Genomic DNA, 18730 nt, shown 5'->3' with positions numbered 1-18730 from the left:
GGCGCCCCTCCGTATGTTTTTACTAAACGTTATATAACGTTTATGGCGGTCAAAGAGTTAACCTTAACATCATCACACTGCTTCAAAAAATATTAATTTTTTTATCTTGATGATATGTATATGTTTGTGCATCAATGAAATAACGAAGACAAAAAATTTATCTAATGGGGAAAATATATTTTTATAGATATATTTATACGTATGCTATTGATATATTAGAAAATAATTTGAATAAATAATAAAATAAAATAAAGTGGAAGTCTAGTCAAAAAAATTCTGTACAATAATATGTTCAGTGCAGCCCCACTAGTCTAAAAACTATTGTAACCAATGAATGTAACTAAATTGTGAAAAATATTGCGTTTTTGCAATATGACATTTTTTTATCCATTTCAGGGGCGGCCATTTTGCCACTGGCTGTCAACTAAAAATTACATCACAGTTGCTCAGGGCTTATGCTGCATCCAAAGAAGGTCGGAAGTCGGATTTATTTGTTTTTTTCTAGTTCCACTTGAAAGCATTCGAGGCGAAAGTAAACAACCAATTGGCGGATAGTAATAAATTGCATTTTGTTTTGGTCCTCAAAACACATTTTCACCTCCAGCAAACTTGCCTTCTCACAATTTTGCTTCATTTATTTTATAAGAATTCCATATAGTTCAGTAGTTCACCGTATAAATTCATGCAGGGAAATAGCGGCATACTGTCACGTACGTTGTGTTACCTGAAGTTATATCAAATATTTATAAATGAAGAAAGCTATCTAGTTTTATACTCGAGTAAATTATGTTTGACCATTCACGGTATGTGTTTCCATGATGGTCGCCATTGTAGAATGACATCACATTGAAGTCAGTCAGTGAAGTCAGGGTACTTTTTTTCCCGACTTTGCAAGTGGAATTTCTGAGTTCAAGGGGGCGTTCCCATACACACTTCCTGGTTTGAACTCGGAGAAGTCCGACTTCCGGCCATCCTCGAATGCAGCATTATGTAACGACCATTCACAGCTCAGCTTGCGAATGGCTCGTGACCAAAGGTGGGTAGAGTAGCTAAAAATTGTACTCAAGTAAGGGTATCGCTACTTCAAAATAATATTACTGAAGTAAAAGTAAAAAGTAGTCATCAAAAAATCACTCAAGTACAAGTAAAAAAGTATTTGCTGAAAATAATACTAAGTACTGAGTAACTGCTTGAACATGAAGTCTTTTTTTTTTAAACAATGTCATCAGATAGACAAAAACATAAAATTATGTGCAAATGGTGGCATCTTCAAACCATAAAATAAACAAATAAAAAAACTTTTTGAGCTTGTTGTGCTGTAACTTCTGCTATGGTGCCAAAGCAGGCATGCGCAATGAGCAGTGTCCTCTTTTTTTTCTTTTTCTTTTTGCTTGTTTCAGAGCTTAACGACCCACTTACAAGTAAATTGTTTGATTGACATCAATATGCGAAGATGACGCTCCCTCGAAAAGCGAACGTGGCATGCGGGGGAGGGGGTGGGGTTGAAGGGTTCTCTATAAAGACTCTGTTCCCATCGTCACATTGAAGAGCCGTTCAAAAGACTCGATTCGTTCGTGAACGTCGCATCACTAGTGTCCGCGGAAATGCTCCCACACGATCAGTCAAGCGGAGAGCTTACGTGAAAATACGGTAAATCTAATATATGAATGGAGCGGCGGGTAACGACTCTAGTGTAACCCAATATAGCGGAGTAAGAGTAGTGTTACTTCTTTACACATCTACTCAAGTAAAAGTAAAAAGTATTGTGTGGTAAAACTACTCTTAGAAGTAAAAAAAATTCAAAACGTTACTCAAGTAAATGTAACGGAGTAATTGTAACTCGTTACGACCCACCAAACTCAGAAAACAGGTGCACCGTGATTGGTTGTTATTTGAGCAATTGTGATGTCATTTTACGTTCACAGCAAGAGTTTGATGCTTTATTCATATTCCACCACAAATGCTATATTAATCAATCAGAATGACGTGTATAGACAAGTTGGGGCGCATAGAATACATTATTGTAAAGAAAAACCTCACCTGACTTCCCCTTCACCAAGCATCACCAAACAAAAATGTCACTTAAAATGGATAGACACAGGTTAATTTTGTACCTTCTGCCATCCAATTTGATAGTATATAGTTTTGAACAAATATAATTTATTTGTAGAGGGTAAATATTTTTTGTTGAATTGTTATACAGTGTACCAATTACAAGTATTCCTACTTATATTTAGAAAAATGCAGGTGGTTTTGGTCGGTTGAAACAGGAAAAATGGAATGTTTGCATACGTGGGTATGCTACAGTCATACTACATGAATTGTTCTGCATGTTTACTGTGACATGAATTGTTCTGCATGTTTACTGTGACTTGCGAGGAGATATAAGTCCCATGATTCCAGACCAGGAGTGCAACTATATGACCAAAAGGATGATTTTTACAATGTTGTCTTCTGAATAAGAGAAAATACAAAGAAATGGGAAATCATGTTTATATTATGTCTTTCATGTGTACAAAGCATTTGATACATCGCATATGTTGTTGTAATGTTGTGACTTTAAAAAAAATATATCCCACATATCTGGTTTACTAACAGATTAAAAAATGTTTGCCTCGACTTTTTTCCCTAGACTGAAAAGGAATTGGTTCCAATTTTCATGCAGACAGACTGCACCATCACCTCTCAGACGGGGCCCAAGGCTTTCAAAATCCCCTTATCCATCCACCAGAGGATTTGCGCCACCTTTGACACTGCCAACGCCAAGGGCAAGGACTGGCAACTCTTAGCCCACAAACTCCACTTAGATCGGTGAGCCACCTGCCTCTCTTGCATTCTATGCACACTCTGCCTGAGATTCGGTCAAATTTAAAACTTTTGTTCACTGATGAGAATATCTCAAAGTCTTATATGTCTTATATATATATATTTATATATATATATATCTATATAATTTTTTTATATATATATATATATATATATATATATATATATATATATATATATATATATATATATATATATATATATATATATATATATTTATTTATTGACATATTGACAATTTGGAGTGTACAATTAACCTGCTACGCATGTCTTTGGAATGTGGGAGGAAACCGGAGCACCCGGAGAAAACCCACACAAGCACGGGGAGAACATGCAAACTCCACCCAGGAAGGCCGAAGCCCGGACTCGTTCTCACGTACTCTGCACTGGGAGGCGGACGTGCTAACCAGTCAGCCACCGTGCCGCCCACTTTTAGTCATTTATTTACTTTTAATTTTGGCAGTTTTGGTCCTCCACAGTTGAGTGCATATAATATAGAGAGAACACAGATATTTTCAGATCACTTTAACTTGTAGACTCATTAAGCGATCTTCTCTGTTTGACAGTGACAGTATTTATTTCACGCTGTTGCATTGATACTGTACAGTAAAAGATAAGGATGCAATATATTGCAATATTGATTGTGCGATTGGCCCGTGACCACTCCAGGGTAGCCTATCACTGAAAAGTCGATCGGCTCCTGCACATGTGCAACCCTAAAGAGGACAAAGCAGTATAGAAAATGGATGAATGGATGGATTTTTTGTCTCACACCAAGTGATCAGATGACTCGCACAGGACACCGGCTGGGTATCATCTATTAAGAGGCAAGATGAACTCTGTATCAAAAACATAATAAAATCCACTTTTGACTGAAATGTAGTTAATGATTTAAGTGCAGTTGTACATCACTGTAAAGTCCAATTAAAATATCAAGCATCATGTTAATGACGACCTCAACATTTAGTATGACTGGTATGTGCCTGATGAAATGTCAAGTAAGTGTAATTCAAAACTACAGAATGCACCGATATGGTTGTGCGTTTGGGTGTGCGTGACAAATGGGGAGAGACCCTTTTGTTAAGGTCACTTAGCTCCTCAATGTTTTCTGTGAGATTGTGGTGGCTCTAATCTCCTGCTCGGGGTTCATTAAGGGCCACTATCTTGGAGTCCTTTGGGGTTCCAAATTATCTAGATACGATTTCCTCTCCACACTGGGTGGCGGCTTTGGATCGCACCTGATGAGACATAAGGCAAAAAGTTAATGAGCTGCAGTGAAACACTGACCCCTACTGGACTATATTTTCATGATACATTCATTGGCATGGCAACAAGCTCCTTCAGTTGGACGACCACTCCGAAATCTAAGCAATACAGCTTTTCTCCTCCTGTTAAGACATCATATTCTTGTTTATGTTTTTTTTTAATTCTCATGAAGGGTTCAAGTGTAGTTTTTTTTTAATAGATATTTAAGGTGTTGTGGGACATGCATATTTTAAATAAGTTTGTTCTGTTGTTGTTTATTATATTAAACCACTAATTAAATTTTATCGATTTAGTATTTATTTTTTTAAATCTGAAGGCCCATTGAGGTCTAACTTCTTTAAGTAAAACTTTATATGTTCTCATACATGCTGTTTAGAGCTGGATTTATCAATGCTAAAAGGTTGATTTGCATATAATGATCAACATGTTTAATCCTTTTGGAAATTAGATCCCACTGTAATTATGCCACCTGCATCATTTAAACGTGTAGAGCACCCATTATGCAAATGTCCACCTCTATATTTATATTCTGGGAGAGTCCCATAGATTATTTGCACGTGGAAAAATATATATATTAGCAGTTTTGTGCTGATGAACAATATCATAAGAGGGGGAGAAAACTGCAGGATGAAGACGTACATAGATGAAAAAGAAAAAAAGATGAGGCTGCTGGCGAAATCATCTGAAACATGTACTCCATGGTCGTAAAAATCACACAATCTGCATCTGATAAGTGGTTCTGCAGAAGCACTGACAGAAAAATGATAAAGTACTGCTTGTCCTCAACAGCTGACGGGTTGCACCCTGGACTGGTCAATGGCCAGGTGCAGAATAGACACATCAACTTTATTTACCTTTGAAATGAAGTTATGTCCACCCAGTGCTATCACCTGACAATCAATTACAAATGTTTGGTTTTCTTTTGGAAATCAAAGAGCCAAAATGTTCAGAGGTCCTCACAGGTTGGCTCTACATTTCACCTTTGGTGGATTTGAGAGCTCAGAGGGCTTCTCATTCATCACACGTGGCCATCACTGAGTCTCGTCACCCCCAAATTTCATTTGCCGCATGCCAATGACACTAATACAGCCACAGTCATAAAAGCTATTCAGTGTCAAGCTGAACAAGGTGCCCTGAAATTTATGGTTTGGGAACCCACCTTGTCCTCGTCTCAGCATCGTAAAGCTCCAAGGCACTTTTCATATGGAAATGGGTTTGGAATATCGTTCTTATACAGTAAAGACACACAAGCAGCACATTTAACCATTTTTGCAAAGAAAAACACTGAATCAGAAATCATTGAATCTTGAACAGAATCAGTATTCAGCAGCAGGTGGCCATCTGACGAGAGTGGATTGACCAAGAAAAAGACAGCAGCAGTGGTCAATAAAGTACAATTAAATAGGGATAGTGGTACTAGTAAATTAAGTGGTATTAATATTCTATAATATTCTTGTAGTATCCGCCATTGGACTAGCATGCACTGATTGAGAGAGGAAGAATGTTGTTCATCTGTCAAGATTAGTGTGTTAATTTTGAGTTAATATAAAGTTCCTTTAAGGGAATTCCAGTCGCAACGCAGTAGACATGTGCGCGCCAAATTTAGCTGTAATAAATGTGATAATAAAGCATATATTTGTGAAGAGTGGGGACAAGTTGTCTTTTACAATTTAAAAAAATTTACAGAATTTCACAAGTTACGTCATGTTAAAGATTAGATATCTCTTAATATGAAAAGTAAAATACACTGATCTCATTTTTAACTCAATTTTATGAATTACTTAGAAATTGCGGTATCAATACTAAAAGATGCCTCCATATTTCTATTAGTTTAACATTTTCTTCCACTTTTATGGTAACAAGAGTATGAAAAAATATATATTGTACATTTAGAACAGATATCAAATTTGTGATTAATCGTGAGTTAACTATTGAAGTCATACGATTATTTATGAGTAAAAATTGTAATCGCTTGAAACGCCAAATATAAATAAATATATAAAGTGGCCGGTCCACATGTGTAGGTGTTTTACAAATCATTGACCAATATAAAGTGTTGAAAATAGCTTGCTCTTTTATGTTGCAATATTGAACAAACAGGAAAGTGATTCCCAGCTAGGAGTGCCATGCCATAAGAGGTCATCAGTGCTGACACAAGAAATTAGCCAATTTAATTTATATGTTCCCAAAATTATTTAATATCTACAAATATACCATATTCATGTTAGCGACGTTTAGTGATAGCATCCAGAATAATATTCTTCCATTAGGTAGCAGAAGGTGCAATAAAGCCCCTGTTGTGATTCCTTAAACACAAATAAGTCATGGCTTCCTGTGAGTATATCAGTGTTATTTGAACAGGCCCAGATTTCACACTTAGTAAGTCAATTAGTAAGGACATTGAGACAAGATATCATTATTTCAATAGTCAAGCTTTGGTGACATTTTTGTCATTTTAAAATGAGTGTCTAGGTCCAATAGAAATTCAGTTGCAAATTATGTTTGAATGTTGTCATTTTTCAGGACTGCTTTGCCGACAGGAGGGTCAGCGTCACAGATTCGAGAGATACTAGTTGTGGAAATTTTAACATTCTGTCAAGTTGCAAGTGCACTAAATTTATGAAAATGAATTAAATCATGATCATCTCAGCTAGCTGTTAAAAAGATGTAACATAAAAGATCAAGATGGAAGTTACCAAACATGATACAGTGGAACCTCGGAGTTTGAACGTCTCGGAACTCGTACAAATCGGACTTCAACCAAAAAATCTGAGTAAAAAATGCCTCGGAGTTTGAACTCATTTTCGGAGTTCGAGCACCCAAGCAAAGCAAGCTAAGCCTAACGTACCTTGACAACGGGTAGCCGAGCAAAGCCGAATGCTCACGTTGCGGTAGTTGAGACGATGCGTTGCTCATTTCTAGTCAGAGCGTGAATACTACCGGAGGTGCTCCATACATTTGTGAGTGCATTTTGATTTTTCCACAACAATTTTCTTTGCCATGGGCTCAAAGAAAGACAACAGTGCCAGTGGCAGCACAGAAAAACGTACAGTGCTACGAACCACAGTGAAATTAGGAAGAAGATTGTCGCGCTGTTGTAACTACCGTGACTACTTCTGTAAATACTGGCACGAGGACCCCCCTTAGCTGTTCAACAACGTGCCTGACGTTAAACAACGCACGCAAGGACCGCTTAGTAGTCTAACATATGCCCATTGTAAAATACACAAACTCAGCACTGAACTAAATTAACATAGTATTTATATAGTATACTGATGCCATCACACCACAACAAAAAAAGGTAAGGTATTTTGTTATTGTTTAAATACTGTACTGTACTGTAAATATGGAAATTAAAATAGGAATTTTCTGTTTTTGGAGCTTGGGAACGGATTAATTGCATTTACATTATTTCCTATGGGGAAATTTTTTTCCAAGGTTGAACAATTCGGACATTGAACACTTTGCAGAAACGAATTATGTTCAAACTCCGAGGTACCACTGTATACACAACAGTAGATTAAACCATGCTTTCTCTATAACAAATAAAAACAAGCAAAATGTAGTTTTGCATCCAACACCATTTAGTGATCATCTATCACAGGTAGAGCAGATAAGCACGTCATCTACATACTCACTATACAGCAGCTACAGAAGTGCAGCTGTTGCGCTTAGGACTGAGAAGAAGAAAAAAAGCGGCAGAATCAGTTCACAAAGCAAAATAACAGAAGTTTTTAAACACATGAGTAATGTGAAGAAACAAAACTCCTTCCAGGGTGGTGGTGGCAACAGTCAAGTCAGAATAAACTAAGCATGAATTTGGTTTGCAAAGGTTCAAGAACATGTTAAGTGTCAAAGTACTACCAAGCAGAAAGCTGACAATGGAGGGTCATCTTCCCCAGGCGGAACACTTGGACTCTATTGTGAATCGTCGCAAAGTTTTGATTTGTTCGATTTAGTTTTAAAATGTGCTGAATATTCTTACACCCTTTTTTCCATGCACACAAATCCATTTTGACTACTGCACATGAAGACACGTACATTTGAATATTGTAATTTGCTTTCCTTGTGAATCCCGTGAGCTTGACATCTGTTTTGCTTGTTTGAGTCAATCAAGTTCTGATGTTTATGAATTGAATGATGAACTATGTGACAGAATTCATTTTCGTGTTCTTGCATGCTCTGATTTGGAGTAGAATGTGCCATGTTCACAATGTATTTGCATGCATGGAGTGTCTATATAACAACCATTATAAGGATTTCTGAGCATGACCTACTGTTTTTAACACTGCTATTATTCTGAGCACAAGTGTAGATAGTAGGATTGTGTTGCTTGCCAGCCAGTGGCGAGAGCAGAGGGAGGGTGACTGCACGTGCTGCCAACTTACTGCGGAGTGTGGACAAGTGTACAAACATGTCAGGAAGCCATTACAGTCACGTTCCTGTTAGCCTCCATCACACTAATATTAACATGAATAATAATTATAATATAATGAATGGAATAGTTAGCGCTGTCACATTTTGGGATGTGTTTGTAAAGAGGATCAAGGTACTGTTTATTGTGGGAATGCTGAAGCATTATGCAAGCAATATGTTATTGTGATTTTTATTCTCCACCCTTTTTTGCCGTGTAACTACTCTCACATAATACTTCCGATTTACAATGTTCGAATGCTTCAAAAATTCACGCCTCCCGAGGTATTTATCGTCTGATTCCACATTACTTGCAGTCTTTGCGTAATTTAACGATAAATATAAACTTTTCCCGATTCATTTTCAATGGGAACTTTTTCAAAGTATCACTTTCCACAGTTGGTAAAGTACATTGTCCAGTAACCAGTAGGGATGTAACGATATTGGCAATATCGTGATATCGCGATATTAAAACTCCCACAACATATCGTCGTCGTCATGTCACGATATTAAAAGCAGCTGTCAAAAAAGTTGGGTTGATTTCCATTTCTTCAGTTCTAGCACCCTCTGGTGGCTAGTTTTTTTTGTGCAGTTCAATTTTCACATGGCATGTTTTGGCCCTTCTATGTTTAAAATCCACGCTAATGGTCCGATGAAGTGAGCGTAATACGCTTGTGAACAGAGTCAATATGTGTAGAAACTCAATGTGTGCTTGCTTTAGCAACTACGTGCCTCAATATACTTATATTGTATTTATATATTTTTATATATACTATATTTTTATAATATTTTTCATTGCTGTAATGTACGAAAGCACAATATTGTGTGTGTGTTTTTAGTATGAGGTCTTTTTTTTTTTACAATATTGTGACCTATTTTTTGTATCGCCAACCTCCCCATAATATTGTGATAATTATCGTATCGTGATGTTTCGTAACATCCATAGCAGCCAGGAGGTCATCATTTTATAATTTATCACTCAATTTACTTCATAAGCATTTCACATGCATTCAAATCTTAGCATTCAGCTTTCAGCATTCCCACGCAATTTCTCCAAAAATTGCACTTTAGTCTAGTTGTTAATAATATTGTAAATCCATGATTTGGCCCAACTGAGAACGAATGGCAGAACACGGGAGACAAACTGCATTCATTTTGAATTCCAGTGTATGTAACAATTACCGGTAGATCGTCCAAAATGTTTGTCAATATGGAAGGGTAGTAATTAGTTTTCCTACTCCCCAATGTTCATTATTCTTTACTATTCATTAATTCTTCTTTTTTTTGCACCTCAACAGAAACCTTGGTTATTTTGCAAAGCAGCAGAGTCCCTCGGCCATCATCTTGTGCCTGTGGGAGGCTCGCCACCAGGACACGGCTGACCTGGACGCTCTTGCCAGTGCCCTTGAAGAAATTGGCAAGATCCACCCCAAAGGTTCCCCCAAGGATCGGGATGAGCAGGAGACTGACTTGAATCAAATACAGGCATGCAGTCAAAGATGAACGTGCACATTTCCACATCATGCGGGAAGAACATCAAGCAGACGTACAGATGATAAACTATGTTGGTAGGATGCAAGCTGATGGTGACATGAAGATGTGTCAGAACAGGAAGCGATTGGTTGGATGGATTCTACCACTACAGTACTTTTTATTATTAGCCTGTCCAGTGACAGACCGCTAATCAGCTTCTTCACATTATTCTTTTGTTTGCAATTGAGTTTTATTTGTTTGTATTTACGCCTAGTGGCTTGGTGGATGAAGAAGATATTGTATATCTCGACGTTTCTTAATTGGCATGAGAGCAAAGGAGAGTCTTTTGGCAGAATTGCATAAATGTTGTATTTGTGAAAATTCAAAGTATTGGACCACATTCATCTCTCAAAACTGTTCTGAAAATCTAGTTTCAGACTTTGAACATATATGTCACTTGATAACATTATATTATAGGCCTAAAATATATCATCTGAGTGTGACTACCTGACATGGTCACTTTCCAGTGGTAGAGTGATTTCATCCCACATTTTTACAGCTGATAATTGTTTTCCACCGACAAAAAGAGGAGTTAATTTCCGAGAGCTGTCGGGGGTGCGTGACTGTGGCCTATCAACCAGCGACACCATTAAGAACTGTCATGTTGACTCCACACGCACCAAATGACATTCAATGACTCAACATTTGACTGGGGTATAAGCAGGATGTTTCCAAAACTGGACGTAAAATCATTGGAATATTTCTAAATTGCTGCCTTACTGAATATGAACACATGCAAGGAGTGAATGTAAATTCCCTTCAGACCAACAACATGTACTCAATGTCAGGACATTAACAATCAGTGTGTTGTGACCTCGTGCAGGCATACTCGATGATGAATGGAGGTGCGTGAAGAAGCTGCATGCTGTGTCACCTGTGTTATTCAGGCAATCAGTAATTGCAGTTTGTGTTAATCGGTGTCAAAGCGCCTCACTTTGTCATTTATTATTATTATGCGCTTCAGAACTTAGTGGCATTTCAGATGTATGCCCAATGATTTGTTCAACAAAGCTCTCTTTGGGTATTAGCCAGTGGAGATGATTTCGAAAAAGGCAGCCACTAGTGTGGGACCAAATGGAAATTGTAAAAGTATGTTAACCATAAACATTCAGGCACAATGAAGTTGAATCAATTTATTTGAAATGTTGAGGCAGGCTTTTCTCTCTCTCTCTCTCTCTCTCTCTCTCTCTCTCTCTCTCTCTCTCTCTCTCTCTCTCTCTCTCTCTCTCTCTCTCTCTCTCTCTTGCTCACTTTCACCCTCCCACTCCCTCCCTTTCCCTCTCTTATTCTCACCCTCTCCCTCTCTCTGGCTCTCCCTTTCTCTGTTGCTCACTCTCACCCTTCTCTCTCTCTTTCCCTCACCCTCCCTCCCTCTCACCCTAACCCCCCTCTCCCTAACTTCCTCGCTCTCCCTCTCTCTCTATCTCTCTATCTCTTTCTCTTGCTCACTCTCTCGCTCACGCTACCCACCTCCTTCTATCTCCCCCTCGCCCCTCTCTCTCTCTCTCGCTTTCTCTCTCTCTCTCCCCCTCCCTCTCGCTCTCTTTCCCTCTATCTCTTTCTCTCGCTCACTCTCTCGCTCACGCTACCTCTCCCTCTTTCTCTCCCCCTCTCTCTCTCTCTCTAACTCCCTCGCTCTCCCTCTCGCTCTCTCTCTTGAAGAAGTGAAGTAGAACAAAATATTCCGGTGCTATAACAATTATGTGGTGTGTTGTAACATACTTGAGTTGGATTTTTAAATATATAAATCAGATATATCAAATATTTGCAAACATTAGCAAGAAAATGACCAACATGTAACACACTCGTTCAGTTTGTTCTGTTCATAGATGTGATTTCAACATTGATATTCTGTTGGCTTTTTTTTTTTAAGTATGTCACTGGTTCATCATGGGATGACTTCGAATAACTTGCCTTGTGTGTGAATGATGTGAACAACTTTATGATGTACAAGATTTTCATTTGCCTCCATATTTCATTTGCAGCCAAAATAAACTACTTTAATAACTTTATCCGGACAGGTAAATGATGTGATTTCTTTGATTAGTCTCTTTAACTGTGACAGATTATCTATTATATTTGCCGCAACTAAAACTGCCCAAACGAATTGCTTTTTGATGGCTTATGTTGCACTGAGAGCATCCTGCCTGTGTTATTTAGCATTCACTTTCATTTTCAATGTGTTTCAGATATGTCAGCAGGTTTATGAAATGTGACGTCAGACATACAAATATAAACATTTGTTCTCACTATGTATAATGCTTTGGTCTAGCACTAAACTGTTTCAAGAGCTAAAGTTTGAAGTTGTGTAAATGATTTCCTTTCACCTAAGTTGGTCCGTCTCATGCTTTTCTTTAGCTGCACGCATGGGCCTTTGGCTTCATATCACTATTCTCGTGCCTTGTTTAAATACTGTAAATTGTGAATGTTGTAAATAACAGATAGGGATGAGAAAAATAATCACACTGATAAACATTTAAAGGTCTTAGTTAAAACATATTTAAATTATAATATTGAATAGGCTACAGAGCTTTTCTAGTGCTGAACAGCTAAGGTTTGGTAATGCCCGGGCAGCGTCGTGGTATATTGGATCTATAATTATGGACATTTTGGATGTTTTCTGTACAGTAGAATTTGCAAATGTATATGCAGCCTTTTGGAAATAAATGCACAGTTGAAAGTGATCACTTGATTTTTTATTTTTTTTTACTTACTTGTTTTAACTTACATTGAGGAATTTAAAATGTTCATGTTAAAGGTACGGTGTGGAATAAGTGACCACGAGATGTTACTATGGCATAGAATGCAGCCGAAGCGATATGCATGTAGAAGCACGCACACTACGGTGGCTCAGAGAGACCATACTCCGCAAGCCAATTCTAATTTTGCGTGAGCGAACGCGCATCTCGGCGAGAAACAGCAACTTGGCAGCCATTGTGAAGCCCAGCGAGATGACCGAGTGAGCCGAATTTAGCTGGAGCAGCTAACAAGGGCAGCTAACAGGAGACGCTAGTAATAAATAAAAGCTAGTAAAAACTTGCAAGATCAAAGCAGAAGGTGACAAGCGACGGGAGCTCGAATCACGGAACTCAGGGACGACCACCTGCCGGCCCCAGCTGTGGAACGTAAGTGGCAGACCCATTGAGTCTGACACTAGATGCAAGCACCACCAGGGCTAACTACGTTCACAAAGTTGTCCTTTCGGCATCCGTAGCAGGAAGATGGCGGCGAAACATGACTAGAGCCATGTAATATAATTAGTGATTACTAAACCTATGATTATATATTTGTTTTAAATGTACGTTGATATGTTAGAACATATTTTTTGGCACATTATTTAAATCAATAGTGTTTTTTTTTAATTGAATGAATTGTTAGTTCACCACTGTATGGTGCTAAAGATTACACACTGTGGCTTTAACCGTTTCACGGATAGTGGTTACTACAGTGGACAGCTATTAAAACGTTGTTTTCTCCTATATAAATGAATATTTTTGCCACAGTTGGCCATTAGTCACTCCAGTGGACACTAGTTTAGTCTTGACATCCAGTGCCATCCAGTAGTCAACTTTTATAAGTGCAAAAATAAAAAATGACCGACAACAAGCTAGCGGCCAGAAGTTCAGATGTGACGTGCAAGGAAGGAATAAGGCTGCGTTCACACTGCACCTCAATTCTGATTTTTTTTCACAAGTATCTGATTTTTTCATGCGATTTTTTTCGCGCCCGACCTGGGCCTCTTTCGTATGTGGATATATGTATGCAATGCGTCTGCACTGTGAATCCGATTCATACGTCATCAAAAGCCTGATATGCGCTCTGCGCGGGCAGAGAGAGTGCTTGGAAGGGAGACTACTGACACGTCTGTGAATATATACAAAGCTGTTTTGAGTAATAGTGTTACATTTTATATGTCTTTAATTTAATCACACTTGAAACATATAGCATAAAATTCAGCCCTGCAGTCTGCAGACGGTTCATCACAAACGACGATGACGCAACGTCATCTTCGGTAGACTTCTCAATGAAATGAGGAGGTCGAGTGTCCTCTCATTTTCCCCAAATATTTCTATTACCTCTTCCAACCTCGCTATTCTGGCGACATGCGCGGGCGTTCGCACAGCTGAATTTGCATAATGTATGCAGACAAGACGTATGAATCGAACTCTTAACACCAGTCCACCAATCTGTAGTGTGCGTCGGCACAGCTAAATTTGCATATGACACTGATAAAAGTCGCTTGCCTCAGTGACTAGGCTGGAGAAAAACTGTTACGAGTCGGGTTACTTCCATGAACACTACAACGTGACGTTGTTTTGGGTGTACGTCATTCAACGTATGCTCTTTGCGCATGCGAGTCGCATCACGGGCGCAGTGCGTTCACATTAGATGTTGCATTTGTTTTTGTAATGTGAACGGTACATAAAAAGATCGGATTTAACAAAAAGTCTGAATCTGGCATCACGCCCTGCAGTGTGAACGTAGCCTAAGTGTCTATTCCAGGAGGCCCTTGCAAGTTAAATTTTTTTTTATATTGGGGCATCAAGCAACAACTAAGAAGTAATATAATTGTTAAACTATCCCAAGTATTGATTTTGTAATTTGAGGAAATGGCGATTGATCCACTAAATTGGACTTTGGACGTCATTAGCTGTATTGTGACAACAACTTAGTGTTGCTGTAACTTTGTTGCAATATAGTTTTGTTTTGTTTTTGCTTTAAATCATCATTTAATTTTATTATAGCAATATTTTATCAATTTTAGTCCTCATGTGAGAGTAAAGATACTGGTCATTGTGTTTTGTAGTGGTCAGGTGCAGAACCTGCTAGCAAAACCTACAGGGTAGTCGACCATTTACCATCTGACTGATGATGACAGCGGCAGTGATGATGAATGATTGCCAGAACAAAGAAAATTACTATCTGTATCTGTAAAAATAAATCTCTGGGTAAATGTTTTTGCAGTACATGTAAGAGTTTTAAAATATGTTAAAGCAACACTAAAGAACTTTCAGTTTATGTTGATTATTTGCGGCACCATATGGACAAAAGTGATAATGTTATGCCTGAAGGAAGACTGCATTTCCCATGAGGATAAGCGCATTGCATCGTTTTTGAGCTCACGCCAATCAAATTTACTTCCGACTTTGTAACGAATGGGTAAAGGGGGAAGTGACGTATGCCATAAAGCAGTCAGTACATTTGTAGTTTTTTGTGTGGCAGTGTTCCTACCATCCTCCTCAAAGTTGTTTTTGTGCCAGTAAAAATGATACAGACCCCCTCAGGCCATGACAAAGGTACCATTCAACTAGTTTTAAGTCCATGTTTCATCAGAAGAGTTGTGAAAGTATTTTATTAAGGTTGAAAAGTTCCTTAGTGCTACTTTAAAAATCTGTGAACACAATGTTAAAAATCAAACAGACATTTTCTACAGTGTTTACATTATTTTTGTTATTTATCCTTTTCTTACAAACATATTTCATAAGTTGCTCCACTCTTGTCCACTCTAGTGGACATGTCACCAGCTCGTTGAAAAATGTATGTTTATAAAAAAAAAAAAATGAAGGTGATTCTTTTTTTCATGCTTAAAGAGTAATAAAAACAGTTGAGAACAAAATCCTGAAGTATATTATCATAATTTGCGCATGAAAGGGTTTTAAAGAATTTTCTGCTTCATGCATAATCCACTAATGTAAAGAGCCCTTACTTTTTTACTGTGACTGCACCTATCAGTTTAAATCTTCCCTTTACTGTGGCGTGTTTGGGGCAAACATGCCACAGTTTCTGGGGGGGGGTTGGAGGGTGACGTCCTCGGTACACAGTAGAGGCTGGCTTCGAGCACAGCCCAAACTCAAGCTCAGACTCCAAGAAAACTTGGGAAAAGAAAAAAGAAAGAGAAAAAATGTATTCACGCGCACATACTCGCACACGCAGTCACGCACCATCCATAAACTTGACACAGAGGTTGCAGTTGCGATTTAGGCCAGAGGTAGCAGTCACGAGTAGAAAAGTGGGGTGTGTTCCAACTAAGGAATACTCTTTCACTTTAAGCATTAAATCATTCTGGAGGTATATAATAATAATAATAATAATAAAAAATCTTCTCACTCTAAAGGGCCCCATGCCTACATTTGCCTGGGGCCTCAAATATCTTAAATCCGCCCCTACTGTTTGTTAGCCTCATGTTGCTATCTTTAGCTAGCCCGCACTGACTTTGAGTGTAAGTACAAGTAATGTAGTCTCTCTCTCTCTCTCTCTCTCTCTCTCTCTCTCTCTCTCTCTCTCTCTCTCTCTCTCTCTCTATCTCTCTCTCTCTCTCTCTCTCTCTCTCTCTCCCTCTCCCTCTCCCTATCCCTCGCCCTCGCCCTCTCCCTCTCCCTCTCCCTCTCCCTCTCCCTCTCCCCTCCCTCCTGAGTCCAGTTACAGTGCTCAGCATATTAAATGAGTACACACCCTTCAAATTTTTATTTTATTTTATTCAATGTCTCAATGAACATAAGAACAATTTCCAAAATTTTTACAAAATGTTTTCTGTAGAAGGGCGCAACGGTGGCTGACTGGTTAGCACGTCCGCCTCCCAGTGCAAAGGACGTGAGATCAAGTCCAGGCTTCGGCCTTCCTGGGTGGAGTTTGTATGTACAGCCAGCTTGAAACAAATACTGTCACTGTCAAACAGAGAAGATCGCTTAATGAGTCTACAAGTTAATATGATCTGAAAATATCTGTGTTCTCTCTCTATTATATGCACTCATCTGTGGAGCACCAAAACTGCCAAAATTAAAAGTAAATAAATGACTAAAAGTGGGCGGCACGGTGGCTGACTGGTTAGCATGTCCGCCTCCCAGTGCAGAGTACGTGAGAACGAGTCCGGGCTTCGGCCTTCCTGGGTGGAGTTTGCATGTTCTCCCCGTGCTTGTGTGGGTTTTCTCCGGGTGCTCCTGTTTCCTCCCACATTCCAAAGACATGCGTAGCAGGTTAATTGTACACTCCAAATTGTCCATAGGTGTGATTGTGAGTATGGATGGTTGTTCGTCTCTGTGTGCCCTGCGATTGGCTGGCAACCAGTTCAGGGTGTAACCAGCCTACTGCCCGAAGCCAGCTGGGATAGGCTCCAGCACCCCCCAGTGACCTTTGTGAGGACAAGCGGTTAAGAAAATGGATGGATGGATGGATGGATGGATGGATGGATGTTTTCTGTAGAATATGCGCTTAATTCACAAGATGAAAGTAAGGTTGATATTACAAGTAGAAGACATAGATTACAAAATGCTTAGTTTAATCAAATTGACTAATGCGAAAAATAAATGCAACCCACAACAAAAACGACTACATCTAGTATTTTCTATGATCTCCATGGACAGCAGTATGTCTGCTAGGCCGGGAATTAACAAGTTGTCAGTCTTTTTCTTGGGGTCTACTTATTTGTACACACATTTGTTAGAAAAAAACAAAACTTTTTTGTGCGTACTAACAACTCTTGTTTGCAATCAAAGGCCCACATTTGTAGGAGTATTTAGTAGTCCTTATTTCACTTTCTCCTTCTTAATCATTACTTTTCTTGATTTGTTCCCCTTTTCCTGGTATGTTCCCCTTTGTGCAACACCCCCCAGTCAACTTGTGCACGCTGAAGTCTGTGTAACAGAAGAAAAACATGAAGATGATTTTGAGATGATTACTGAAGCTGACCTTGGTGCAACAGATAAGCACAATGTAGTGAAATCCATCTGAAAGGGAAATGGGTCATAACACTTTCAGCTGTGTCTCTTGCCTTATCGCCTTATCATTGAAAACCACCTGTTCCAGTTGCATGTACGATTAATGGTGCAGAAAAAATATGCAGACTGTGATAAAGAGGAAAAAGATAAATATTGTGGTGCAATGTGGATTAAGAGTTTAATTAACTGCAGGGCATATACTGCATGGTCTTCTGGTATCTACGTGAACCTGTATTTTGTCTCAAGGTGCCAAACTTCTAAAAACCTTCAGTTAGCAAACTCCACCTTGGTAGTTTTCCATACATTTCTACTCATGCGTATGCCGTTCACTCAACGCACCATAAAATTCTGTAATAAGTTCATTCAGAGCAAGCTGTGAACATTAATCAACAGTCACTGTCCACAACATTAGTCCATAGCGTGCAAAAGTTGTTCTTTTGTCCCGCCCTTTCCTTTTTGGTCGCATATCTGCGAGCTGCAGACAACCGCTCCTTCGATAATGTTAACTGGCACATGAGAATGACGTTTACCAAAAACTGACATGCAGTTTATGAAGATTGGCATTGCAAAAAGACAGTAGGGTGTCTATTTGACAGTATGCTACCGACAGCAATTCAGAACTTCCACAAGAAGAGCAATACTGGCCCAGTACAAAATATAGAATATTTTAAATGAATGAAATAATTGCTAGCTAACGTTATTGGCTCCATAATTGGTTAAAGCCAAGATGGAGTGTTTTGACTTGAAAATCACCGCATATAGAGAATGTCAGGGGATATAATAAAAGATTCTAGAAAACATTGTCATATTTAAGTGATGATGTAAAGATATATTTAGCTTATTTTTATGACCTAATTGCCCGGTGTTAACAGGGAAAAATAATAAGGTGGAAGTAACACTATTTAGGAATGTAATCAAACGTCTATCAAATGAACCATACACGCATAACTATGTCAATTGTGTCGCTCCACCCATGT

At 38.7% G+C, this 18730-nt stretch overlaps 1 protein-coding gene across 4 annotated transcripts in view; it reads left to right on the top strand.

Annotated features, from left to right (window-relative positions):
- The window catches only part of unc5db (unc-5 netrin receptor Db), a 302793-nt gene extending 290071 nt beyond the window's left edge, over positions 1–12722 (top strand). For 3 of the 4 annotated variants that reach the window (XM_086076348.1, XM_086076346.1, XM_086076345.1), the window contains 2 exons: positions 2633–2811; positions 9804–12722. In XM_086076348.1, the coding sequence (XP_085932474.1) occupies positions 2633–2811; positions 9804–10008 (384 nt within the window). In that variant the 3' untranslated portion in view covers positions 10009–12722. The remainder of the gene's footprint in view (positions 1–2632; positions 2812–9803) is intronic. The other variant, XM_086076347.1, reaches the window with a different exon arrangement.
- Positions 12723–18730: the final 6008 nt, after the last annotated feature.

The sequence above is a fragment of the Leptonotus elevatus genome, chromosome 5, assembly GCF_054856555.1.
Source record: "Leptonotus elevatus isolate MCC_2025b chromosome 5, RoL_Lele_1.0, whole genome shotgun sequence".
Lineage (NCBI taxonomy): Eukaryota > Metazoa > Chordata > Actinopteri > Syngnathiformes > Syngnathidae > Leptonotus > Leptonotus elevatus.
The sequence above is the reverse complement of the archived record's forward strand: the minus strand, read 5'-3'. Positions and strand labels throughout refer to the sequence as shown.